The 23,743-nt window shown below is 30.5% G+C and overlaps 2 protein-coding genes across 2 annotated transcripts in view; one reads left to right on the top strand and one right to left on the bottom strand.

Moving 5' to 3' along the window:
* Window positions 1-9,217: 9,217 nt before the first annotated feature.
* On the bottom strand, window positions 9,218-10,681 carry LOC135955378 (fibrinogen-like protein 1). Its single transcript, XM_065505729.1, has 5 exons — window positions 10,652-10,681; window positions 10,274-10,383; window positions 10,075-10,206; window positions 9,518-10,012; window positions 9,218-9,451 (listed from the first exon to the last, which is right to left on the bottom strand). The coding sequence occupies exons 1-5, from the start codon at window positions 10,679-10,681 to the stop codon at window positions 9,316-9,318; spliced, it is 903 nt and encodes a 300-aa protein (XP_065361801.1). The 3' UTR covers window positions 9,218-9,315.
* Window positions 10,682-16,958: 6,277 nt separating this feature from the next.
* The window catches only part of LOC135955377 (band 7 protein AGAP004871-like), a 61,002-nt gene continuing 54,217 nt past the window's right edge, over window positions 16,959-23,743 (top strand). The window contains exons 1-2 of the mRNA XM_065505728.1: window positions 16,959-17,011; window positions 17,252-17,568. Coding sequence (XP_065361800.1) covers window positions 16,959-17,011; window positions 17,252-17,568 — 370 coding nt within the window. The remainder of the gene's footprint in view (window positions 17,012-17,251; window positions 17,569-23,743) is intronic.

Below are 23,743 nucleotides of genomic sequence, written 5' to 3'. Positions count from 1 at the left end.
ATAAACACAGAAACATTATAAAAATTGCATTCATTAATATATATATTCTGGAACCTCATAAGAGTCTGAGACAGTCTAACTATATCCGTCCGTCCGTCCGTCTGTGTATTGAAAACACGAAAGGGCCCAAATCAAGGATATTTTCCACAAATACTACTCTTTGTTGATAAGGTTTGCTTGGTATTGAAAATGTGCAATATCGGTCCATGATTTCACTTAGCCTCCATAAAAATGTTTCTCCGGAATACTGTTTGAGCAGTCATAAATATTGTTACGTTTTTATCTATTCAAAAACCGATCATTTATTTTCTTTAAATAAACTTGATTCTTTTAATTGAAAATAAAAGCGATCAGCAGTTTAAAAATCGTATCAGCTCTTTATTTTAATTAACACAATAATTTAAATACACGCAGAGACAAAAAAATATGGTTGGGCATGGTTACTGTAACCATTTCAATATTGTTACAAGTTTTTTAAGTATATTATAGTCACAGTAACCATTTACATGATTGTGGTAACCATAATATGGTTAATTTATGATTCACATGATTGTATCAACCATATATATGGTTACAGTAAACAAATATATGTTTGTGACAACCATTCATATGATGAAGGACTTATCATATTATGTTGCTCTCGGCTTAAGGCTTATCATAATATGAGAACAACATATTATGATAAAAGTATTCATCATAAATATGGTTGCCACAAACATATATTTGTTCACTGTAACCATATATATATGTTTGATACAATAATCTGAATCATAAATTAACCATATTATGGTTAGCACAATCATGTAAATGGTTACTGTGACTATAATATTGTTTATAATCTTGTAACACTATTTAAATGGTTACAGTAACCATGCCCAATTATATTTGTTCTCTGCGTGTAGTCACTCTATTTTAATACATACCCCTTTAAAAACACTCTTTATATTAGGTGTATAAGTTAAAAATGCGGGATTTTTTTTTCAAATTTTTAGCTTTTATTTTGAAACATTTGTAAAATATAAATGTATTCAAAGTATTGGCAACATATGGATTCCGAGCCAAAAGAACTGCTCATCTTTTGAGGCCAAGCACGAATCTACTAATTTCGGATACTCAGTTCTCTAGTGCTCCGTATCCCGTGCTGCATCGATCGAAACAAATGATAGTCGGACGGGACAAGGTCTGTACTATAAGGCCGGTTAGACAAAACTTCTTTTCCACATCTTTCTAAATAATTTTTATCGGGTAACATGCAAAACGTGGTAGAGAGTTGTCATGATGAAATATTACGGTGTCATGTCTGACCGCATATTCTGGGCGTTTTTCGACCAATGCTCGCTTCAAACAAATCAGGTGAGTTCGGTACATGTTCACTGTGATGGTCGGGCCAGATTTCAGAAAGTTCACCCTCTTGCTCCCTCAAATACACAGAATTACCTTAGCGCTATGGATATTTGGTTTTGGTGTCGATTCGGCTGGTTGGACGAGCTTCACATACGATATCTTACGCTTCGGGTTACTGTAGTGGATCCGTTATTCATGTAAGTACTGATTCGGTACAAAACTGATTTTCTTAATAGCGTTCAAGCAGCATTCCCGCATCTGATGCTTTGTTGGCACAAAATTCGACATTTTCGAATCAAAAAAAAACGATGTTGTTTACACTATAATGTTCAATAACTAAGTGAACATAAATGATAGATATGTAACCTTCAAATTTACTTATAAGTTATTAGAAACAAAAACCGCTTTCAAATGCCCTTTGTTGTGAATCCCAATGTTTTAAGTAATTTACAAGAATACGCAGGAGATACAATTGATATTAAATCTAACAGCACCTACGATATACTAACTACTCTGCAACTTGCTGTTACTATTTATATATACAGTGCCATCTTCTAGTAGTTTCATGAACAATCTAACGGAAGAAAACTAGAATGTTCAATTTCCACAATGATCACCTGGAGCTTATAGCAGCTATTATGTTAATGTTAGTAGCTTTAACAGCTAATGTTCTCATACATATAAACAATGTTAATAACAGTGTGTTACCAACATTGATGATAAGTAGAATTTTCAACTGCACAGAAAAAACTATTTTTTAAACCGTTTCAATTCAAATATTTATCACATATTGAACTGGTTTCAATTATTTCATAATTGAATCAAGTATTCAAGTGCTCAAAAACAAAATTGTCTGATATTTTCTATTGAATTTTGAGTTTACAATTTGATAATTTTGACAATTGAATATACAATTTTCGTTATTGGTTGAACTTTAAATACAAAAATTATTGAACAGATAATTTTCGTAATTGAAAACACATTTTTGTTATTTTTTGTGTTTTCAATTACGAAAGTTATCTATTCAATAATTTTTGTATTTAAAGTTCAACCAATAACGAAAATTGTATATTCAATTGTCAAAATTATCAAATTCAAAACTCAAAATTCAATAGAAAATATCACAAAATTTTGTTTTTGAGCACATGAATACTTAATTCAATTATGAAATAATTGAAACCAGTTCAATATGTGATAAATGTTTGAATTGAAATATAGTTTTTTCTGTGTGAAGGAAATTAAATTTACATGCAGCCGTTACAGACCGTTGAATTCAAATTGATAATGCAATTTCGTAAAAGTACTTATGTTTATTATGTGACAATCCTGATAAAATTATGCACAAACTAGTTCTAAGTACTCTGATATTATATTGTTAGTTATGGCGAAAATCGGGCAACATTTATTTTATTTTTTTTTTTTTTTGCAACAAATTGAGATTATTTTCCTCCTAAAACCTCAAGTAATAAATATAAAGCAGCTCGAATTTGTCCATATGAAAAACATGCCTATCTCTTTTTTCTGAAAACAAAAACAAATGCCTTCCTCGAGTGCAGAGCAGATTACATTTACCGCCAAAAGATACACACTCACTCACATCCTTAGTGTGGCGTTAAATTATTTGTAATTTTAAGAATCACTCGGAAATATTTCATTAAATTAAAAGATACAAATAAACACCAGCGCAAAACATCCTTCGACACAACTGAAAAACTAAAATAAATAAATAATAAAAAAAAACTGTGAATGTGATGTAAAACAAAAAAAAAGGAATGAATGATATTGCGGGTTCCCTTGAGCTCTAAGCCTTAAGTAATTTTTGTTGTTTTTACAGTTGACGATAACCTGACCCAGATTGTGGTGTAAAAACCACAAACTTTTAATCACTGAATTTATGTATGTATGTGATTCTATTTAAACATCTTTCATCTCTTACTTGCACTAAATTAAAATTAAAATAAAAGATGAAAAACTAAACTAAACTATTATATTTGCCATTCATTTACTTTTACATAGATAGATATTCATTTCACTTACACATTCATATACATACATATGTGATGAATAGTAATAGAAAGTTTTAATTGCATTCTTAAAAATAAAAAAAAGATATTTTTATTTTATTATCATAATATATGACACAAGGATATCGTCTAGGTCGACCTACTTGTTAGTAGTCGAGCTATAGGTTAAAATGGTCAAAAATGGTCAGGACATATTGTTGAATTCAAAATGGTCTATCTATTTATTATAGATGTTAAATCTGAGTTTTACGATGTTAAATCTGCTTTAAATTAAACAGGTTAACGGAACAGGTGACTGGTTTTATACTTCTGAAGAGATCTAGGAAAAAAACGAACACTGCTCACTAGTCATTGTAAAAATCAAAATTATGCATGTAAACATTAAATGCAAGTAACTAAAAAATATGCAGTTATTTACCATATAATAAACATGTCATTATTAGATTACTTCTAAGTAATGCAGGTATGAAGTAGTCATTGAAATGTATGTTTATAAGTAAAAAGTCAATGACATGATTTTGAAGTAATACACCAGCAAAACTGTAAATTACAAATTACTGACTTGAAATCACTTTGGTTTAAAGTGAAAATCTTTCAGTAGTCAGATATTATTTCGCATATTTTGTTTGAACAATGTGATCGTACCTTACCATAGCCACATTTTCAGTTTTTAAATTCGTAATTTGAAAATTTTTTATTCAAATTAGCAGAATCTGTAAATAGCTCAAAAATGAATTTCGAGCTCCCGGATTTTTCCAAAATATTCAAGAACCAAGCAAAATGTTTTTTTTAAGTGCCACCAGAGGGTGTTTTCGAAAAATTGTCTGGATTTTATCGCTTTTTTGGGGGGAAAATTTACGAAATTGATACCTGGGGACTCAAAATTAATTTTGGTTTCTTCGGCAAAGTTTCTTGGAATGCCTCATAGAACAAGAATCGCGATGCGCCTTTGTATATTTTTCATTCCGTTCGTACAAACATTCTGGATCGTTATCCGTCTGTCTGTTGAAATCAAATTTCCAAAGCCTCAAGTGACCTTCATACATGACACATCAATATATCCGCTATAGTCCAGCTTAGGTTGCCATTTAAAATTAAAGAAATCGGTCCACAAACGGTTGAGATACAAGCAAAACACTGCGACTACTATGATTTGTTCACCAATATTTAATTCTCCAAATATAGTCTTTAATATTTATCGAAGTGAAGGGTAAATAAGATTTTGCATTGCCGAAATAGCACATTTACTTGTTATTTCTCAAATGGGGAAAAGTAAATTATTCATTTATTTTGTGAATTTTTAAAATTATATTGGGTGTATGACATAAAAATTCGTAGTTTTTTTTTTAAATTTTTAGCTTTTATTTTAAATTTATTCAAAGTATTGGCCATTGTTTGGTATGACCCTTTCCCATCTTTCTGGCAACATATGAGTCCGATCCAAAAGAACGAATCAAGACAATACCAGATACTCTGTTTCAAAGTGAAGCATATCCCAGACAGAGAGTTCGTCATAGATCTAAACAAATAGTAGTCGGACCAGGCACGGTCTGGACTATAAAACGGGTGAGACAAAAATTCGCAACCACTTCATTCCAAATACTTTTTAACAGGTATTGCGTTGTTATGATGGAATATTACGGTTTCATGTCTGGCCGCATAGTCTGGGCGTTCCCTGAGATGGTCTGGCCAGATTTTTGCAGCACATAGGACCCTTTTGCTCCTACCAAATACAGAGAATTTCATTAGCTCCCTTCACGCACAGAAAAAATATAGTTGTGAAGGTTTACTGTAACCATTTAAATAGTGTTACAAGTTTTTTAACAATATTATAGTCACAGTAACTATTTACATGATTTTGGTAACCACAATATGGTTAATTAACGATTCACATGATTGTATCCACCATATATATGGTTGATACAATTGATAAGTCCTTCATCATATAAATGGTTGTCACAAACATATACTTGTTTACTGTAACCAAATATATGGTTGATACAATCATGTGAATCGTAAATTAACAATATTATGGTTACCACATTCATGTAAATAGTTACTGTGACTATAATATTGTTTAAAAACTTGTAACAATATTGAAATGGTTACAGTAAACATGCACAACTATATTTTTTCTCTGCGTGTGGATAGTTAGCTTTAGTGTCTATTCGGCAGATTGACCGGGCTTCACATACGACCTATTACGCTTCGGTTTATTGTGAAAAAGGATTTTCTTTTATAGCGTTCAATCATCATTTCGGACATGCTACATAGTCTTTCAGGGTCTATCAGCTTCATTTCGTATGGTTTTGGATGAATCCTGATGCTCGCAAACGTTTTGAAATTGCTGATTGATTTTGAAAGGTCTTGTTGAATTTTACAGCAATCTTCATTGAGTAATACCTCCACATCTTGGTCTTCACACTTTTTTGGCTGGTCTGGTCTATCTTTGTCTTCCGTTTCAAAATCACCACTTGTGAACCGCATAAAACATTTCTCGCATGTTGAAAGGAGGAACGCTATCCAGGCTACTGGAACTCACATATGATGACTGACTATTATTGGAGCATTCAGATCAGCTCTCTTACTTCAACTTAATAAAATAGGATAAACTTTAAACATACTGTGTTTTATTGTAAAAAAGGCAGATGAGCCATATTTTCCAAACTAGCTGATACAGAAATTTTGATCATCGATTTGAAATCGTCATTAAAAATTAGACTAGTGTCATGTAACATAACACAATCATCGGAAGTGTGTGTTATTGTTCAGAAAACAAGGATTTCACAAACACAATTGTTTTTCATCCAAAAATCCTACTTAAAAACAAGTAAGAGATCTATATTCGTCTGTGCCGAATCTTATATAGAGTAACTTCGGGTAATGTGGACTACCGTTTTGTTTTTTCTAAATTTTGGCCACAATATATATGGATATTAAAAAAGTTGTGAAGCAATAAATTAGCTAATGTATTCTCTAATTGTTTTTGCAGTTGAAAATTTTTTCCGTCAAAGGATAAAAAGTTTATGTGAAAATATTGTAAGGAACCCAAAAACCAGCATTAAAAAAAATGGAGGGTAATATGGACCACTATATGAGGGTAATGTGGACTAGTATTTAATACATAAAATTCATGAACCAGCTAATCATGAATGATTAAAAAATTTAATTTCAATATATTTTTATTAATACAAACTAAAAAGTCGCGTTCTTGGCTTAGACAGATTGCTTACAAAGTACATAGTTATTGTCGGGTAATATGGACCAGTAGTACATAATCAAGTAATTTAAGTGGTCCACATTACACGAACTTGGGTTACAGTGGTAAAAAATTATTTTTACCTAATAATCTAAATTTGCTTAAATTCTTACCAAATATATGCAAAACTACGTGTCCACTTTAATTATATAAAACAACCAAACATTAAATTCTACCAAGTAACTGTACCAAATTTTGTTTCTTACTTGAGCCGAAAAAAATGTTGAGCACGCGCATTAATTTCAATACAAGAATAAAAAGCCAACATATCAATTACTCATGAAAGCAAATGTGCAATTGTTGTTTCAAACTAATTGTAAAATGTACGACAAATCAGTTTTATCATACCTTCAATAGTTTCTGAAAAAAGACACTGGTCCACATTAGACGCATAGTCCACAATACCCGAAGTTACTCTACCTTTCACCAAATTATACTTTAAAACAAAAGTTTTAAATATTTTTAGGAAAACAAAATTCTTTTATTCATTTTAAAAATTTATTAATGAAATAGTGTATGGCTAAGAAATTTTTTTAAAAGTTTGAAAAAAAAAATAGTTTTTAGTTTATTAGTGAAAAAAATTTTGTTTGATGAAAAAAAAATCGGTTAAAAAATATTTTTCTAGATTTTGAACCATTGTAGGTCCGACTTACTATACGTCGCACAGAGGCGCCAAACATACTAATTTTGCGGATTAATTGAAAAAACAAATTTCAAGTATCGTGAAAACTGAAAGTGCCAGCTTAAAGAGCACAAAATTCTACATCAGCAAGCAAAAAATTAATGTGCAATATTAAAAGGTATTTTTTTTTAAAAACCTAAAAAAATTAAAAAATTGCACAAATAAATACTATTTGTGATAGTTAATTTAAAAAAATTAACAAATCTAATTATGCAACCATCAAGTTCAGGTATTTATTGATTTGTTTTGGTTAAATTTAAATTTGAATTATTTGTGGAATTAATTGATATTAGTTTTTATATTGGAAGTGCAAAAAAAAATGGATTTTGTCAGTTCAAATGGACATAAAGTTATTAGCTGGGCTCAGCTGGGCAGAGAATTTAATATAATTTAAAAGGCGTTGTTTCAGAAAAAATTAGGTTGCGCATCGCTGCGCCTCATAAGTTATATGTAAATTAGTAAAAGCTTCACCCTTTAAGTCTACCATCAAAAAGGACTTTGCGATTCTGATAAACGTTTTATTGCTGTCGTTGTTGTTGTTGTTGTTGTTATTGTCATTGTTTTTTTTTTGTTTTATAAGAGATGTGCAAGTGTTGTGATTAATAATACGAGAGTCACGTGTGAGTCAGGCCTGGACGTGGCTATATTCTTGTATTATAATGATTTAAACAATAATAAACTTTTACCAATTACTTTTCTTTATTTCAGTTTAGTTTTCCTTCCATTGATATTCTAATCGCGAATGAATAGCAAGCGGAATTTTAACAATTTAACTCTCATGCACTCATGCTAGTATATGCTTGTTTAAAAGTTTTTTTTGTGATTAATTCGAAATTTTTTCTTGTGGTTAATACGAAGTCATCCGATAGCAGCCAATTTAGCTTAATAAAAAAATCATGTCAGTGAGCGCGATCTTCGAGAATTTTAAAGTTTTATATCGGGAGCCAGTTATCACTCACGTTCAGATCTGTAGTTTTTATATTGTCTCATTTCAAATATTGTGTTGTATAAATTTCAAAGCAGTGCATTTAAACTTTGCAAGTCTTTTAGTGGCAGGAGTTGGGAAAGATCTCTATTATTCAACCTTCCATTACTAGTTAATATAATGATATCATCTTAAAACAATATGGTATTTTTTTATCAAAAACATGCATAAATTTAGTGTGTCTCACTGATGTAGTTCTATAGATATAGGAGAATTAATAATTCATTTGTATAATCTTCCGATTTTGGCGGAACGTGTAGTTTGTTTTTAGAGTTACCCGCAGCAAATTTAGTGTGCATACTATTGTAGTTCTATAGATATAGCACAGTTAATAATTATTTTATATGGTGGGTAATTGACTTCCCCCTCCTATATCCCTAAAATTTTGTTAAAATATGCGGATTGGTCTAAGGGCTACCCACGTAAAATTTTGCGAGCCTCGCTATTATTGTTGTTGAGATATTAATAAATCCGTAAAAAAGGGGCATTTGACCACACTGTGCGTCGATGCAAAAGTCTTTGAAATATATGTATATCATTCGATATCGATGTTGTCTATATAAATGAATTAGTAATCCAGAAATAGATATAAAATTGAGGTTGTCCTGGTTTTTTTTCCTTATATCTAAGCCATTTGTGGACCGATTTTCTCGATTTTAAATAAAACCGACCCGGTTCGGTTTTATTTAAAACGGATATATTGATGTATGAATCATGTATGTAAGTTATTTGGAGGCTACGGAAAGTTGATTTCAACGTACAGACGGACAGACGAACATGGCTGTATCAACTCCGCTATCTATAACGCTCCATTATATATATACTTTGTGGGGTCGCAAATGAAAAATGTATAAATTACAAACAAAATGACAGATTTATACACTAAAATTTTTTTTATTATAATACATGATAAAACTCTTTATAATTCTTAAAAAAACGCAGCAAAAATATAATAAATAATTTCATGGAATTAAATATCAAAACAACATTTTATCTTCACTCATATAAAACTCATCAACAACTATTTTGGTCTTATCAACATTTCAGCATATTTCAATGAATAATTCAAACCATGCCAAGAATTCCAAATTATACCCTTATCTTTCTCCTTAATACTCGTAATATTTGATTGATGCACATAGGGTCCAGTTAAATGTCTAAATATAAATAATAATAACAAATTTTATTAAAAAAAACAACAAAAGAAAAAAGCCAATACTTACGAATTATAGCATGACGAAAACCACCAGCCACCCTGAAACACTTTTGCACAATGGGACGTTGTTGTATTATCATTATCACGATCATAGGTAGAAAATCCACAATTCAAATGTTGAGAAAGTGAATCATTGGCATCACCCTGAAATTTGTCAATCTTTTTAATTTGATAGTTTTCGTTTTCACTGCCAATCACAAAATCACTGTATTTAGCGTAACGGGTTTGATTATCGAAATCCTGTAAAATGATTAACAGCTCATGAGGATCAGCATATGTGGTGAGGGCATGAAGTTTCTCTAGACCAATGAAAAATTCTCCATTAACATTGCCAAACCCGGTTTTATAATCATGCCAACTGAGATTAAAGTTCTGAGAACCATCTTGTCGCCGTAAAATTGTCTGCCAATTGCGATTTTGTTTTAATGAAACGACATTGAAATTTTGTAAGTTCTCCATAGCTAGGGAAGTGTTTTTTGTTATAATTTCTTGCAATTCCATTCTAAAATAAATTGAGCTTTTAAGTGCTTTTAAGAATTTAATAGATTTTTATTATAAAATTACTTTTTGAATACTTCCTGTTCCATTTGCCACAATAGCTTTTCAGTTTTTAAATCTTGCTGCTGTAGCAGTTCTCGTATTTCCAATTTGAAAGCCAGTAAATTTGATTTTCTTATATTTTCCAGGCTATGGAGTCTGAAATTAATGAAAACCTTATTAAATAGTATCTTGAAAATTAAGTATCTTTTTGCTAAATACTTACTTTTTGTTAAAAACTATAAATTGTTGCTCAATATTTTGTATTTCCCTTATAACCCAATTTAATTTATCAAATAAAGCCATTGTCACCATGGAATTATATTCATCATTTTTCTGTTAGAATAAATAATTACAAGCACAAATTAACAATGATTATTTTGTTTATATAAAAAAAGGTTGGGGATATATTGATATTGTAATGCCGTTTATAACACATCAAAGTATTTGTCGCAAACCCACATTAATATATAAATTCTGGGTACTCATAAGATTCTAAGATGATCTAGCTATGTCCGTCCGTCCGTATGTCTGTCTGTTGAAAACACAATTTTCCACAAATACTCTCTTTTAATAAGGTTAAAAAAACACTCTTCCTTGTTACCTCTAAAGTCGTAGCCGTTATATATTGCATTGCAGTAAATACAAATACGAAAATTGTAAATTTTTTTATAAAGTATATCATATTTTATTTCGCCGTTTATTTTCACAATGTTTAATTGCTATGTTTCAAGTCAAACTAAATACAAAATCTTTAAATAAAATATTTTATCAGCATTGTTTTAATGGAAAAAAATTGTTCAGCCCTATTGTAGAAACGGCGAATAAAATTGCAAAAAAATATTTGTTGAATAATTGTTCAAAATTGTTTGACACACTTCAAGTTTACTTGGGCAATTCTTCAGTTTGTTGATGAGAGTGGAGATCGGAAAGTTTTTCCTCATTTTCTTCCTCTCTCTTCTATACACTCAAGTACAGTAGTTTTCGCTTAATTGATTTTCGAAAATGTTTCAGTTTTTGCTGCAATTATCCGAAAAATCATTTACCCGATATTCTGTTAATTGATTCAGCAACTCAATTAAAAGACACCCGTTTAATTGCTCCAATGAAGCAATTAAACGTTCATATATTAATATACAAATAAAATGCATTATTGCAAATACATTGCCCCAATTTTATTGTTTTAAATCATTTATTAGAAACAATGTTTATAACAATAACTTCTTAAAATAAACAATACCAAAAAGTAAATAAAAGGTAAAAGGAAAATATTAAATTAACTTCACATAAAAATGAGATCGATATGTATAACACAGTACAACATTTTTCAGTTCATTGCTTTGTGACTCAATTCTGACAATTGCACGTGAAAGAAGCCCCAAAAATAAGAACTTCTGCATCATTAGTTTTGTCAAGTAATTTAATGTCCATGCGATCTTTTTTTTGCTCAAGGTGGATTTTTATCACTTTTTCTATATTTTAACACGGTTATATCTCGGTATACCTTACGGAATATCTCTTTTGTGTCTGAAGCAATGGAGAAAAAAAAGCGGAACATACCTACCCGAAAAAAGTGCATCCAGTGCCTTAAAAATTGCAAAAATTTTAATTTTTTACCAATTTTCACCTGTTTTGCTCAATAACTGGATTACTTTTCTGCTTTGCAATCGACTTTTTTGTTTGATAATTATGCGGATTTTTTTGTATTGTTTTCAAAAATAAATTCTTAATACATAAGTCAATTAAGAGGGTAACGCAAATAAACGAACTCAATTAAACGAAAAGTTTATTGAATATATTGTATGGAATTTAATGTTAGCGTTTTTTCTTGATCAAATAAGCGGGCAAATCAATAAAGCGGGGGACAATTAGGCGGAAACTACTGTACATATTGCAGCACCTCTGGTAGTGAGTAGGGGATTGACCCAAACGAAAGGATATAGCTGGACAAAATTGTCCTTAAATACTCTATCTTTATAAGGTTTGTTTGATATTGAAAATGGGCACTATCGGTTGATGACGTCACCTAGTCCCCATAACAATTGGCCCCCGGAATACTGTTTGAGCATTCATAAATATGTTAATTATGCAGCAATCCTGATAATATTTTGCACAAATTAGAAAATGTCTTGAACATTCATAACTGTCCTATAATAAAACTGTGCTAGTTGAAATAACTGTCATGCGGGACAGCTTTTGTTTTCGTTATTTCGAAATTTGAGGAGGTTGCCAACATATATATTCGCTTTACTCAAAAACGGTTTAGCTTATTGAATAAATTAAAAAAACGAAATTACGCAATATACATAATTACCTTTAAGTAAGAGACTTTTTCAATCTGAGCAATCGTTTAGAATAATTTATTTTGGCAAAAAAAAAATGTTTGTAAAAATGTGTCAAATTTTAGCACAGTGTAATTAATACCGTTATAAAATTGTACATAAATAAGTTTTGAACTTTTGCGATGATTGGTCCGTAATTGACCCCTAGATTTTAAAAAATGTTTAAGTAAAATTATAAATTTTTTTAGACGTTTCTCCACATAATTTAGTCCGATATTATTAAAATAAATTTAGAAAAGTTGAGATTTACATAGCCTTTAATCCATGTATATTAGAGTGCTCCAAAAAAATAAAATTGCGAATTTTGACCGTCCCCCCCTCTAGAATTGTTCTATGTATTGTAGAAACACATTGTGTAAAATATTAGGATGATAGGATAACGTTAACTGGTGGCGCAACGACGCTGAAGTTTTGAGGTGCATTTACAAGGGGAAAATATGCAATTTTTTCAGTTTTTGTAAAAATGTTGCCATTAAATAATGACTTTTACAATTTAATTTAAAAGAATCGAAATGTGTACGTAATTGTCGTTATAATAAGATATAAGAGACAAAAATTGGTGAAAAAATGTTAAAGTTATTAAAAAATCGCCAGGCCATTAACGTGTCTCAGGCCACTAGAACAAGAAATTTATGAACAAAATTAACATATTTTGAGAAATATTAAAATAAAGCTCATTTTTACTTAAAATATATCCATATTTACTTGTATATGAGTTTTTGTCCTCGTAGGATACCGTTAACCTATTCGCAGGTATGACCAAAAAAATTTAATTTTTTTAACGGCAGTTTCAAAACTCCAATTTCAAATTTTTAAAAATTTTGTTAAACAAATTTCAGAATTTTTTGATCATCACATGGGGATTTATTGACAACATAATAGGGAATAAAATGTGAAAAAAGTATGTCAATACCTCCTATAGTTTTTCCGTACTTGCGATATAAATTTTGCGATTTTCGAGAAAAACTAATTTTTTGGTCATATTTTGGGGAATGACCAGAATTTCCTTACTGTAATCATTTTTAAGTATAAGCTATTCAGAATAATATAGTCCAGGTAATTTTAAATATAGTCTGAAAGTTTTACTAAAATCGGAAAACTTTAACCCTTAAATCGTGAAGGTCAAAGGTAAATTTTTTCAATATTTGGAATTTCTCATGGAAAGATAGCGAAATATTATATATTTTTTGGCCGATTTTGATGAAACTTAAGAAAAATATAAAATGAAGTCTAGTATTCACAATAACAGTACAAAAATGGAAATTAACCCTTAATAGCACTTGGGGTCCAAATGACCCTCAACTTTTAAAATCACGAAAAACACATTAATTTAGACCCCAAGTACTCTTAAGGGTTAATTTCCATTTTTGTACTGTTATTGTGAATACTAGACTTCATTTTATATTTTTCGTAAGTTTCATCAAAATCGGCCCAAAAATATATAATATTTCGCTATCTTTCCGTGAGAAATTCCAAATATTGAAAAAATTGACCTTTGACCTTCACGATTTAAGGGTTAAAGTTTTCCGATTTTAGTAAAACTTTCAGACTATATTTAAAATTACCTGGACTATATTATTCTGAATTGCTTTTACTTAAAAATCATTACAGTAAGGAAATTCTGGTCATTCCCCAAAATATGGCCAAAAAATTAGTTTTTCTCGAAAATCGCAAAATTTATATCGCAGGTACGGAAAAACTATAGGAGGTATTGACATACTTTTTCACATTTTTATTCCCTATTATGTTGTCAATAAATCCCCATGTGATGATCAAAAAATTCTGAAATTTTTTTAACAAAATTTTTAAAAATTTGAAATTGGAGTTTTGAAACTGCCGTTAAAAAAATTAAATTTTTTTGGTCATACCTGCGAATAGGTTAACGGTATCCTACGAGAACAAAAACTCATATACAAGTAAATATGGATATATTTTAAGTAAAAATAAGCTTTTATTTTAATATTTCTCAAAATATGTTAATTTTGTTCATAAATTTCTTGTTCTAGTGGCCTTAGACACGTTAATGGCCTGGCGATTTTTTAATAACTTTAACATTTTTTCACCAATTTTTATCTTTTATATCTTATTATAACGACAATTACGTACACATTTCGATTCTTTTAAATTAAATTGTAAAAATCATTATTTAATGGCAACATTTTTACAAAAACTGAAAAAATTGCATATTTTCCCCTTGTAAATGCATCTCAAAACTTCAGCGTCGTTGCGCCACCAGTTAACGTTATCCTATCATCCTAATATTTTACACAACGTGTTTCTACAATACATAGAACAATTCTAGAGGGGGGAGGGCCTGTACCTAGATAGTTTTTTTCGTCCATACAATCTTGGAGCACTCTAATGTATATATTGCATTTTAATCGGCTCGGTAGTTTCGGAGTTATAATAACAAAATTAAGCAAAAAAATTATTTCTTATGTGAAAATATCTAATTTTTATGTTTTAAAAAAATCATGAAAAATCTAAAACGTAAAATTTTTTGTCAGATTTATTACATTATCGCAAAGCCACATGTAATAGGAACCAAATGAGATATCGATCATAAAAATCGATAGATTCTTTTCGAATTTATTCACATTTAAGTGAATTCTCTAATTTTCACAAAATTTTAGTTTTTTGTTTGATACACATAAAATAGGATAGTTAATGTTCTTCTTTCGATTGATTGAATTTTAAAAAAATTTTCCCCATGCTATGTACACAATTTTTGATCATCTTGTTGAAACCACACAGAGCTGAAAGGAATTCTTTATCGGCATAGTTCCGGATAAAAAAATTATCATGCTCAAGAAACGATCTCCAGTAACCACAACGCTTTGTACGTTTTATTCTGGGTTGGAACAACTCCTTATTTTGCCGTGCAAAACGAAATGAGCCTCATCAGACATGAAAAGACAATTCAGCAAGTTCTCGTCCTCTTCCACTTTTTCAAGCATCTTCTACTGAATTTATCCTTATGCATTATTGTCTGCAAAGTGTGCCTACACGCAGAGAAAAAATATAGTTGGGCATGGTTACTGTAACCATTTCAATACTGTTACAAGTTTTTTAACAATATTATAGTCACAGTAACCATTTACATGATTGTGGTAACCATAATATGGTTAATTTACGATTCACATGATTGTATCAACCATATATATGGTTACAGTAAACAAATATATGTTTGTGACAACCATTCATATGATGAAGGACTTATCATATTATGGTGCTCTCGGCGTAAGGCTTATCATAATCTGAGAACAACATATTATGATAAAATTATTCATCATAAATATGGTTGCCTTAGTTTTCTTTTAGTAGAGGCTTCCAGCAGCCACACTGTAACACTTGTTTAATCATTTGATTATGAGTTATTAGAATGTCTTGAAAATTAAATTTCTAAAGTTATATAATTTATTGTTACTTTTCTTGTTCAAGTGTACTGGAATTTTATTTGTTTGATCCTGTCCAACAACATTTTCTGAACAGAATAGCGACCCTATAATTCTGAATGGGCATGTTGATTTTTTTTTTGTCAAAGTTGACTGAATGAAAAAAATTGTTGTAAGTTAATGTCTGAGAGAATTCTGCTTGTCAGAGTAATATTGTGGAATTTTATGGGAAGATCTTAACCCTCTAGCTTCTCCTTTTGGGGTCAATTTGACCCCTATTTCGAAAAAATCAAAAAAATTATTTTCAAAAAGGACATTAAAGGATTAAGATTTTAGACGAAACTTTTTGCCGGAAAATTTCAGTGGGGATCACCAAAGATACCAAAGTTGTAAATAATGTTCTTTACGCTTAATTAGCAAAATTAAACACCACCTTGAGTCTCACATTTTTTAAACAAATTGCCAAAAATCCATTTATGATCTGAATGAGAAATTTAAAAAATAAATAGTCTACAAATATGTACACATATATACATATCTAAGTTTTAGTTCAAGAGGTATTTAGGTTTATTTATATATTTACTTTTTTTTGCTCGTTTATTTTATTTTAGCGACCCTTTCAGAATTATATGGTCGCTATTCTGTTCCAAAAAATGTTGTTGGACAGTGTAATTAATAACCAAAAAAGGAAAAGAATTTATAACAAAAGTTTTATATTTGTCCCCCTTGAAAATTAATTTTCATATATTAAAGCTGATAAAGAACAAAATATATTTTTATAGTAAAGAAAAAATTATAAAAATTTATGATAGAAAAATAACAAAATTAATCATAAATATATTTGAGATTTAGATCTCTAATCAAAAGTTTTTCTGTAAAATATAACATCAATAACAAATGTTTTCCAATTAATTAATTAATTAATATTTTTAAAAATTGGCCTTTAACACCAGATAAATATATATAAAAATTTCAAAAATTCCAAAAATATTTTGCATAAACACATAGTTAAGAAAAATTCATGCACGTAGCTAAAATACTGACATAGATTTAATAGAAAATTCTAAGCATTTTGAAAATATGTATTAAAATTCATACAATCAAGCACACAACCTATAAACCTGCCACCACTTTATCACCACAAACGAGTTGCATGTTCATACACAAACACACCATGATTGATACTGGCAGTGCTTATGCATGTAACTATAGTGTGAATGAATGCATGTATATATGCTGTAAGTGTTTGCACAGCATATGCATTTTATGTATAAAAAACAACACAAACAATTTTATATTAATAATACTTAATAGCAAAAACAAAAACTAACATTAAACTTTATCAATAGCTGAATATTTTATGTAGAAATAACAAATAAAAATTGCACAAAAAATCACAATTTATTTATCAAAAACAAAAAAATCAAAAGGGTTGTTTTAAAATTTCATCAAAATATCGGAATTAAGTGATAGTTTGTGGCAGACGTCAAGTGTGCAGCTACCACAAGTGGGCCATGCTGCCACAAGACAAACGTCAGCATTTCCCCATCAACAACAACACCAATATCGTGGTGGTCATTATACTCATGGCCAAAATGCAAAAACAAAACAAAACTATCCCTCATATCAACAACAACAACAACAGCATCATCAGCTGCTGCATCAGTATCATTATCAACATCATGCTGTTGCTTTGGCCACTGGCAACAGCAGCAGTAGTCAGCGAGAAACAACATCGAAAAGACCGGATACCATGGTATCCATATCAACCATGTATACACAAGGTAAATTGAATAACACCTCAAAAAGGACATTCTACCTATACATACATAAACTCACTCACTAACTCACTCACTCATGTGCAACAAAAAAAAAACAAAACAAAATAAAGTAAACAAAATCATATACTACATACAAACAAATAAAGCGTGAGAGAGTGAAAGAGGGCGAGTGAGCATAAAACACAAAAACCTGATAAAAGGGCAAATGGCTTAAATTCATGTTGTATCAAATTTACTTTATATACAATATATTAGGGAGGCCTTTATATTGAATTTTTTTTTAGATTTTTGATGCTCCCACAATTCTTCTCCGTCACACAGTGAATGAGGCATAGGCCGGGTCGATTTGTATGGAGGATCAAAAAGTAAATAATCGTATAGCAGAAACACAATCTACGTAAAATTCTAAGAAAGTTTCCTTAAGAAACCATAGGTCTAAAATCAAATCCTATCTTGCGCATTTCGTCTTTTATCCAATAAAAAAACTATTAAAAAAAATTATATTGAAATATCATTGGATAAAAGACGAAATGCGCAAGATAGGATTTGATTTTAGACCTATGGTTCCTGGGGGAAAATTTCTTAGAATTTTCCGTAGAATGCGTTTCTGCTATACGATTTTTCGTGAAAAAAATCGACCCAACCTAGTGGGAGCAGAATCAAAATTAGTTTGGAAATAAATCTGACGTGATCTTAGCCAAAGAGTATTCGAGTTTTACTTATTAAAATGATCCCTACAAATTCTCCAGTTATAGGCATTTCAAAATTAAAAATTTTAAATTTTGCCATACCTTGGTCCGCTTTTTTAAAAATATAGGGCGTACTTTTGGACCGAATGGAATCGAATAGTTTTGTTAGTCAGACAACTAAATCACTTATAATATACAAACAATTTCAGAGCATTATCGATTATGGATCCAAAAATAAACGTTTTCAATTAAAAAAAATAGTAGATTTTTGGTGTCGTTTTTTAAATAAAAAAACTTTATTTTAGAATAACGTATGCGGAATGAAATTGCAATAAAACAGAAAACGCTATATTTGTTTCCAACGTTGAAATAAATAATTTATAAAACCTTTATAAAATAGCCCATTGTATTGATTTAATGTAAGCAACAAATTTATTGTATTCACGTACTTTTGTGGCAGTTATGAAGAAATTTATATACAGGTCCTAAAAATACCGATGTTTGCACTTTTCTCAGCTCCTGGTATTATTTTTCTCGATTTTTATTTTAAATAAACTACAAAAACTCTGTTTTCACTCCTATTTGAGTTTCATGGTCTTATTTTTCTCGATTTTTATTTTAAACTAGATGACCGCCCCGGCTTCGCCCGGTAGCTATTGTTAGTAGCCAATGTTAGTTCTTCAAGTTTCTCCAAAAAATGTCTCTTGTTATGAAAAGTGAGAAGTGAAAAGAAGGCAATATATTAAAAATTAATATTTTCGAATTTTTGAATTTTTTTTTCTTTACAAACCATCTCCTGAAAATTTCGAATCGAATAAAAAAAAATCAGCCAAATCGCTGAACCCGTTCTCATGTGATGGCATTAAATACATGGACCATTTCATTTTTATATATATAGATAAACTACAAAAACTCTTCTATTTAAAAAGTTCCAAAAACTCTCAAATTATTTTTAATTTAAAAAAATATGGACACTTTAGAAAGTCTAAAATTTCAAGGGTGTAGGAAACACCATAATCATCTTGACGTGACAGTTGGATGGTGGAAAAGTTAAGAAGAACTTTCTTTTTAAAAAAAAATCTCTGTTGTTTCTTTTTATGAAATGACTAGCTGAACCCGGTCCGCGTTGCTGGCCCTTAGAAAACATCTGTTTTATATTGCATCTCGATTTTAATATACAGTTTCGTACAAAGTCGGTGATCCAATGAATTCAACAATTCAGTAGGATAATCAAAGGCTTGTTCTTCGTTCATTACTGTGTCAATCTATTTGTATTTTATTGTTTTGCCAGGCAGTTTCAATTGCATTTGCTTATTGATCTTATTAACATCATAATTTGTTGGTGCCAAAATTGCATGTTTCCACAGACAATCCGAATTCTTGTAGTTCGTTGTAAGACTTGGGAATACTTTGTCGACAACGTCTTGAATATTCATTTGCATTTGGCAGAAATCCGGAAATGAAATCTCATTTGTGGAGGGATCAATTGGAATTTTTCGTATCGTCATTGGGAAGCGTGAGCAATGATCCAAATCTGTGGTACATTTGGCCTTGAACTTTAAAGGTGGGCATGAAGCCGACGTCATTTGAAGGCATGTGTTGTACTTTTGGATATTTTGCAGGAAGTGTTTGGAAATAGGATTGGCGCCGGAAATGTAACTTAGTAGCAGCTCAGACGGCTCAATAACTGGTGGCAGAATAACTTTACAATTCGAACAGCACATTCCCGGGGATTCCTTAGGGAACTTCAAAATGCTGCAATGTAAATAGTACATCCTTGCGATTCCTGTAGGCATCATACTTATTGTAATAAAATCCGGGCAACTTTAAAGCGATTCTTTCTCTTGATCGAGCCATTCGGGAGCGAACAACTATATGCTGTTGAGGTGTTTCTGCAGCACTCGATGAAGATGCACTGCGACGCATTTGCTGAAGCCGTGATTCTCGTTCTCTTCCCGATCTGCGACTCTAGACGTAGATGCCCTTTCGAAAACAAATTTTATTTGAATAAAACCGTTATTTTTTATTTGAAGTGATATGCGAAGAGTTATTCAAAATATTATTTTTTTAATAGATTTCATATGGAAATTTTTTAATAATGCACCTAATTTCCAAGAGTAAACAAAATTGTTTATCATCGATTGATAATATAAAAGAACTTCTATAGTACCGGACATGTGTTGGAATGTATTCCTTTTTTCGCTTACACCAAATCATTAATTTTTAGAATGATGTTAAGCAACAAAATGAAAATTGTCATTGTTTGAACGTTGGAAGATTCCGTGAATATTTTATCAAAATCGGTCCAGCCGTTGAGTCCATATGGAACATACATACACACATCTGTTTTTATATATAATGGCATTAACGGTATAATGTAAAAATTCGATTTTTACACACCTCTCCGCCCACAGACCGAATATCAAAAATCTGAGCTTACAGTGTCAATCCATTTTTATATATATAGAGTACAAATTTATTGAGTTTCTATTTTGCAAATATTAGGAACAATTTAATCTACATTTATTCCCAATAATTTTTATTTGTTTAGATAAGTTAATTTTTGGTCTTACAAAAACACTTCAAGTCAATATCTCAATTAGATTCAAAAATATGCCACTTTAAAACTCAATCCTTCAAAAATATTTCACTTTTGAAGAACACGTCAAATTTTATCCCGATCGGACCAGCAATTTACAAATTCCAGATTTATTTCCAAAAAAAATTAGATTATGCCCACTTGCGTCATTTAAAAATGAAATGCTGAACATTTGAGCAATTAGAGTGATCTTGGAAGCATTGAAAATCCGAAAAAGTGATAAACATGTAGCACCCTAATGTACATAGTCCAAAACATACATGTATAGTTGCACCAACACACTAAAATAATGTTGTCATATGTATATAGTAGCACACATGCACAAACAGATTTGTATATTTGCAAAAATTTAAGTTTAAATTTATGGCTCGGTAAATTAATTTCCCATTGATTAAACATACAAAAGGTGCAAAAGTTAAATGGATTAAATTCATTCATTATCAAATCAATTATTTTCTTTAACGCCCAAATGGTTTTAGTATCGATATATTTTATCACAAATAATGTAAATATAGATAATCTATAGAATCAGTTTTAGTTGAACAATGTTTAGTGTGGTGTTGAATTGACTAGAATTATGATAATAGATAACGATTTTATGACAATATTTTAATTTATTAAATATACAATTTATTTATTTAGTTTCATTTTATCATAATTTGGGGTAAATTTAAAGAATGGAAGAGAATTAGATTTTGTTGACTTTAATATAAGGGGTGTTTTTTAGAGGCATAGAGAAGAAGCTTTTGTAAAAATAAAACACAACAAATATAATGGAATGGCCAACATTTTGTTATTATTAGCTCACAAATTTCATGGCATTTAATGTTTAAAAATAACTTCTAATTTCCGCGACTGCTCCTTATGAATGTCATCCTGTCGGACCAATTTTTCACAACTTTTTCATCAATAGTGCGTCGAATATTGGCTTCTAAAATCAATAGTTTCTGGTTTATCAGTATAGACCAGAGATTAGACGTACCCCCACAAAAAGTACTTCAAAGGTCTCAAATCACACGAACAAGGTATTCAATTTACAGGTCCATTTCTTGAAATAATTCGGTCAAAAAACGTTTGGCTCAACAAAGATATAGTTTCACGCGATGTATGACATGTTATGCCGTCTTGTTGGAATCATTTCTTCTCCAAATGATTTGCAATAGCATAGCAAGGAATCATTTGCCTATTGTTTCTCCTTTGAGCTCTATAAACTTTGTCCAATGTTTCTCCAATTTTTTTTATCCCTTCCAAAAAATAAGATTTCTCGAGGTCATCAATAGGTTTTTTGTTAGATGATTTCATCGTTGGAGACAAATGTCTTTCCACCGAGACATTTCTTCATTTTTCGAAACAAGAAATAGTCTCGTTGCTAAAACCTGTGAATAGGGCGGAAGAGGGAGCATTTCGTATCCTAATTCATGGATTTTTGTCATGGTAATTTACAATTGAAACCACTGAGCCATGTGAGATGCCTATGGCTTCCACAATTTTTCGCACTTTCAATATCCGATCGCCCAACAATATATCGGTATTTTTTAAATTATTTCGGTTGCGGAGACCTCAACTGGGCTTCCTGAACATTTACCATTGAAATTGATGGTGCAGAACTCCCATAGTATTTATCAAGCTTAACCTTCGCTTTACCCACCCGGGTGACACTACACTTCTATAAATATATGCGACGAACGAAATTTTAAAAAATTTAAAAAACCTTATAAAAAGTTTAAAATGGTTCTATTAAATTCTATAGAACTCTAGAATTTGTTCAGTGAGTACAAATTTCATTTAAATCGAAACAAAATTAAAAAAAATATTAAACCAATAAAATCGATATGGTGGGTATTGGTAAAGCGAAGGTTAACCATTATTTGAGTAATGTTTTTTTTGCCACAAAAATACTTTTTTTCAATTTCCCCTCAAGTAACGAGGTAGCCTGCTATCAATGGCTGTCAAACACAAACTAAATGATGCAACTTGTTCAAATTTTGACAGTAGTCAACTGACAGATGCCTGTTGACAGAAGCAGCGTTGGCATTTCAGTTAAGAGCCGGGAAATTTAAACACCACCCGTACGTACATATATAAAATTATACTACTTCGGGAAATTTTCCCACAAATTTCATTTGTTGATCAGAAATGTTTGGTGTTAAAAATGGTCAAAATCGGTTTGACAATAAAAAATTTCGGAACAAAAGGTCCGTTCGATTTTTCAAATATGAGGAGACCTAGAAAGCCGATAGCTAATTGAATCGTTTATTTCAAAAACCATTCAAGCGACAAAAAAGGTAAATGTAAAGGTAAATGCTTCTTTTAATGCAAAAAATTATATACTGTCCCCTATTATGGTGAAACAAAGCCAAGAAATAGGTGTTCAGTGCAGAAAGCAGTCAAGTGATTTATTTTATACTATGTAATACTAGGACCTACATGTAGGTCTCAATAAATGTGCAAAAAAGATTTACAAGCTCTAAAACCCTACTTGGTTGGATATGAAGAGTTTTATTGGACTATTTTTAAAGGCATACAACGGATGCAGAATGCACTGTACAACGAGTTATAATGACGAATAGTTCTTTCAGAACAAATGTGTATACTAGGGTGGCCCTTAATAAACGAAAGTTGGATTTTGGCCATTCTCACCCTCCAGTTTGGTGAACATTAGTAAACAAATCATCCTGAAAAAAGTTTAGGTAAACCGGTTGTAAACGGATTATAAACCCTAGAGTTTATGTTATATTTTTCATAAGTTTCATCAAAATCGGCCCAAAAGTATATAATATTTCGATATCTCTCCATGAAATATTCCAAATATTAAAAAATTTGACCTTTGACCTTCACGATTTAAGGGTTAACGTTTTCCGATTTTAGTAAAAGTTTCAGAATAATTGTT

This window comes from Calliphora vicina, chromosome 3, assembly GCF_958450345.1.
Source record: "Calliphora vicina chromosome 3, idCalVici1.1, whole genome shotgun sequence".
Classification (NCBI taxonomy): Eukaryota; Metazoa; Arthropoda; class Insecta; order Diptera; family Calliphoridae; genus Calliphora; species Calliphora vicina.
This window is presented reverse-complemented; position numbering and strand designations above follow the sequence as displayed.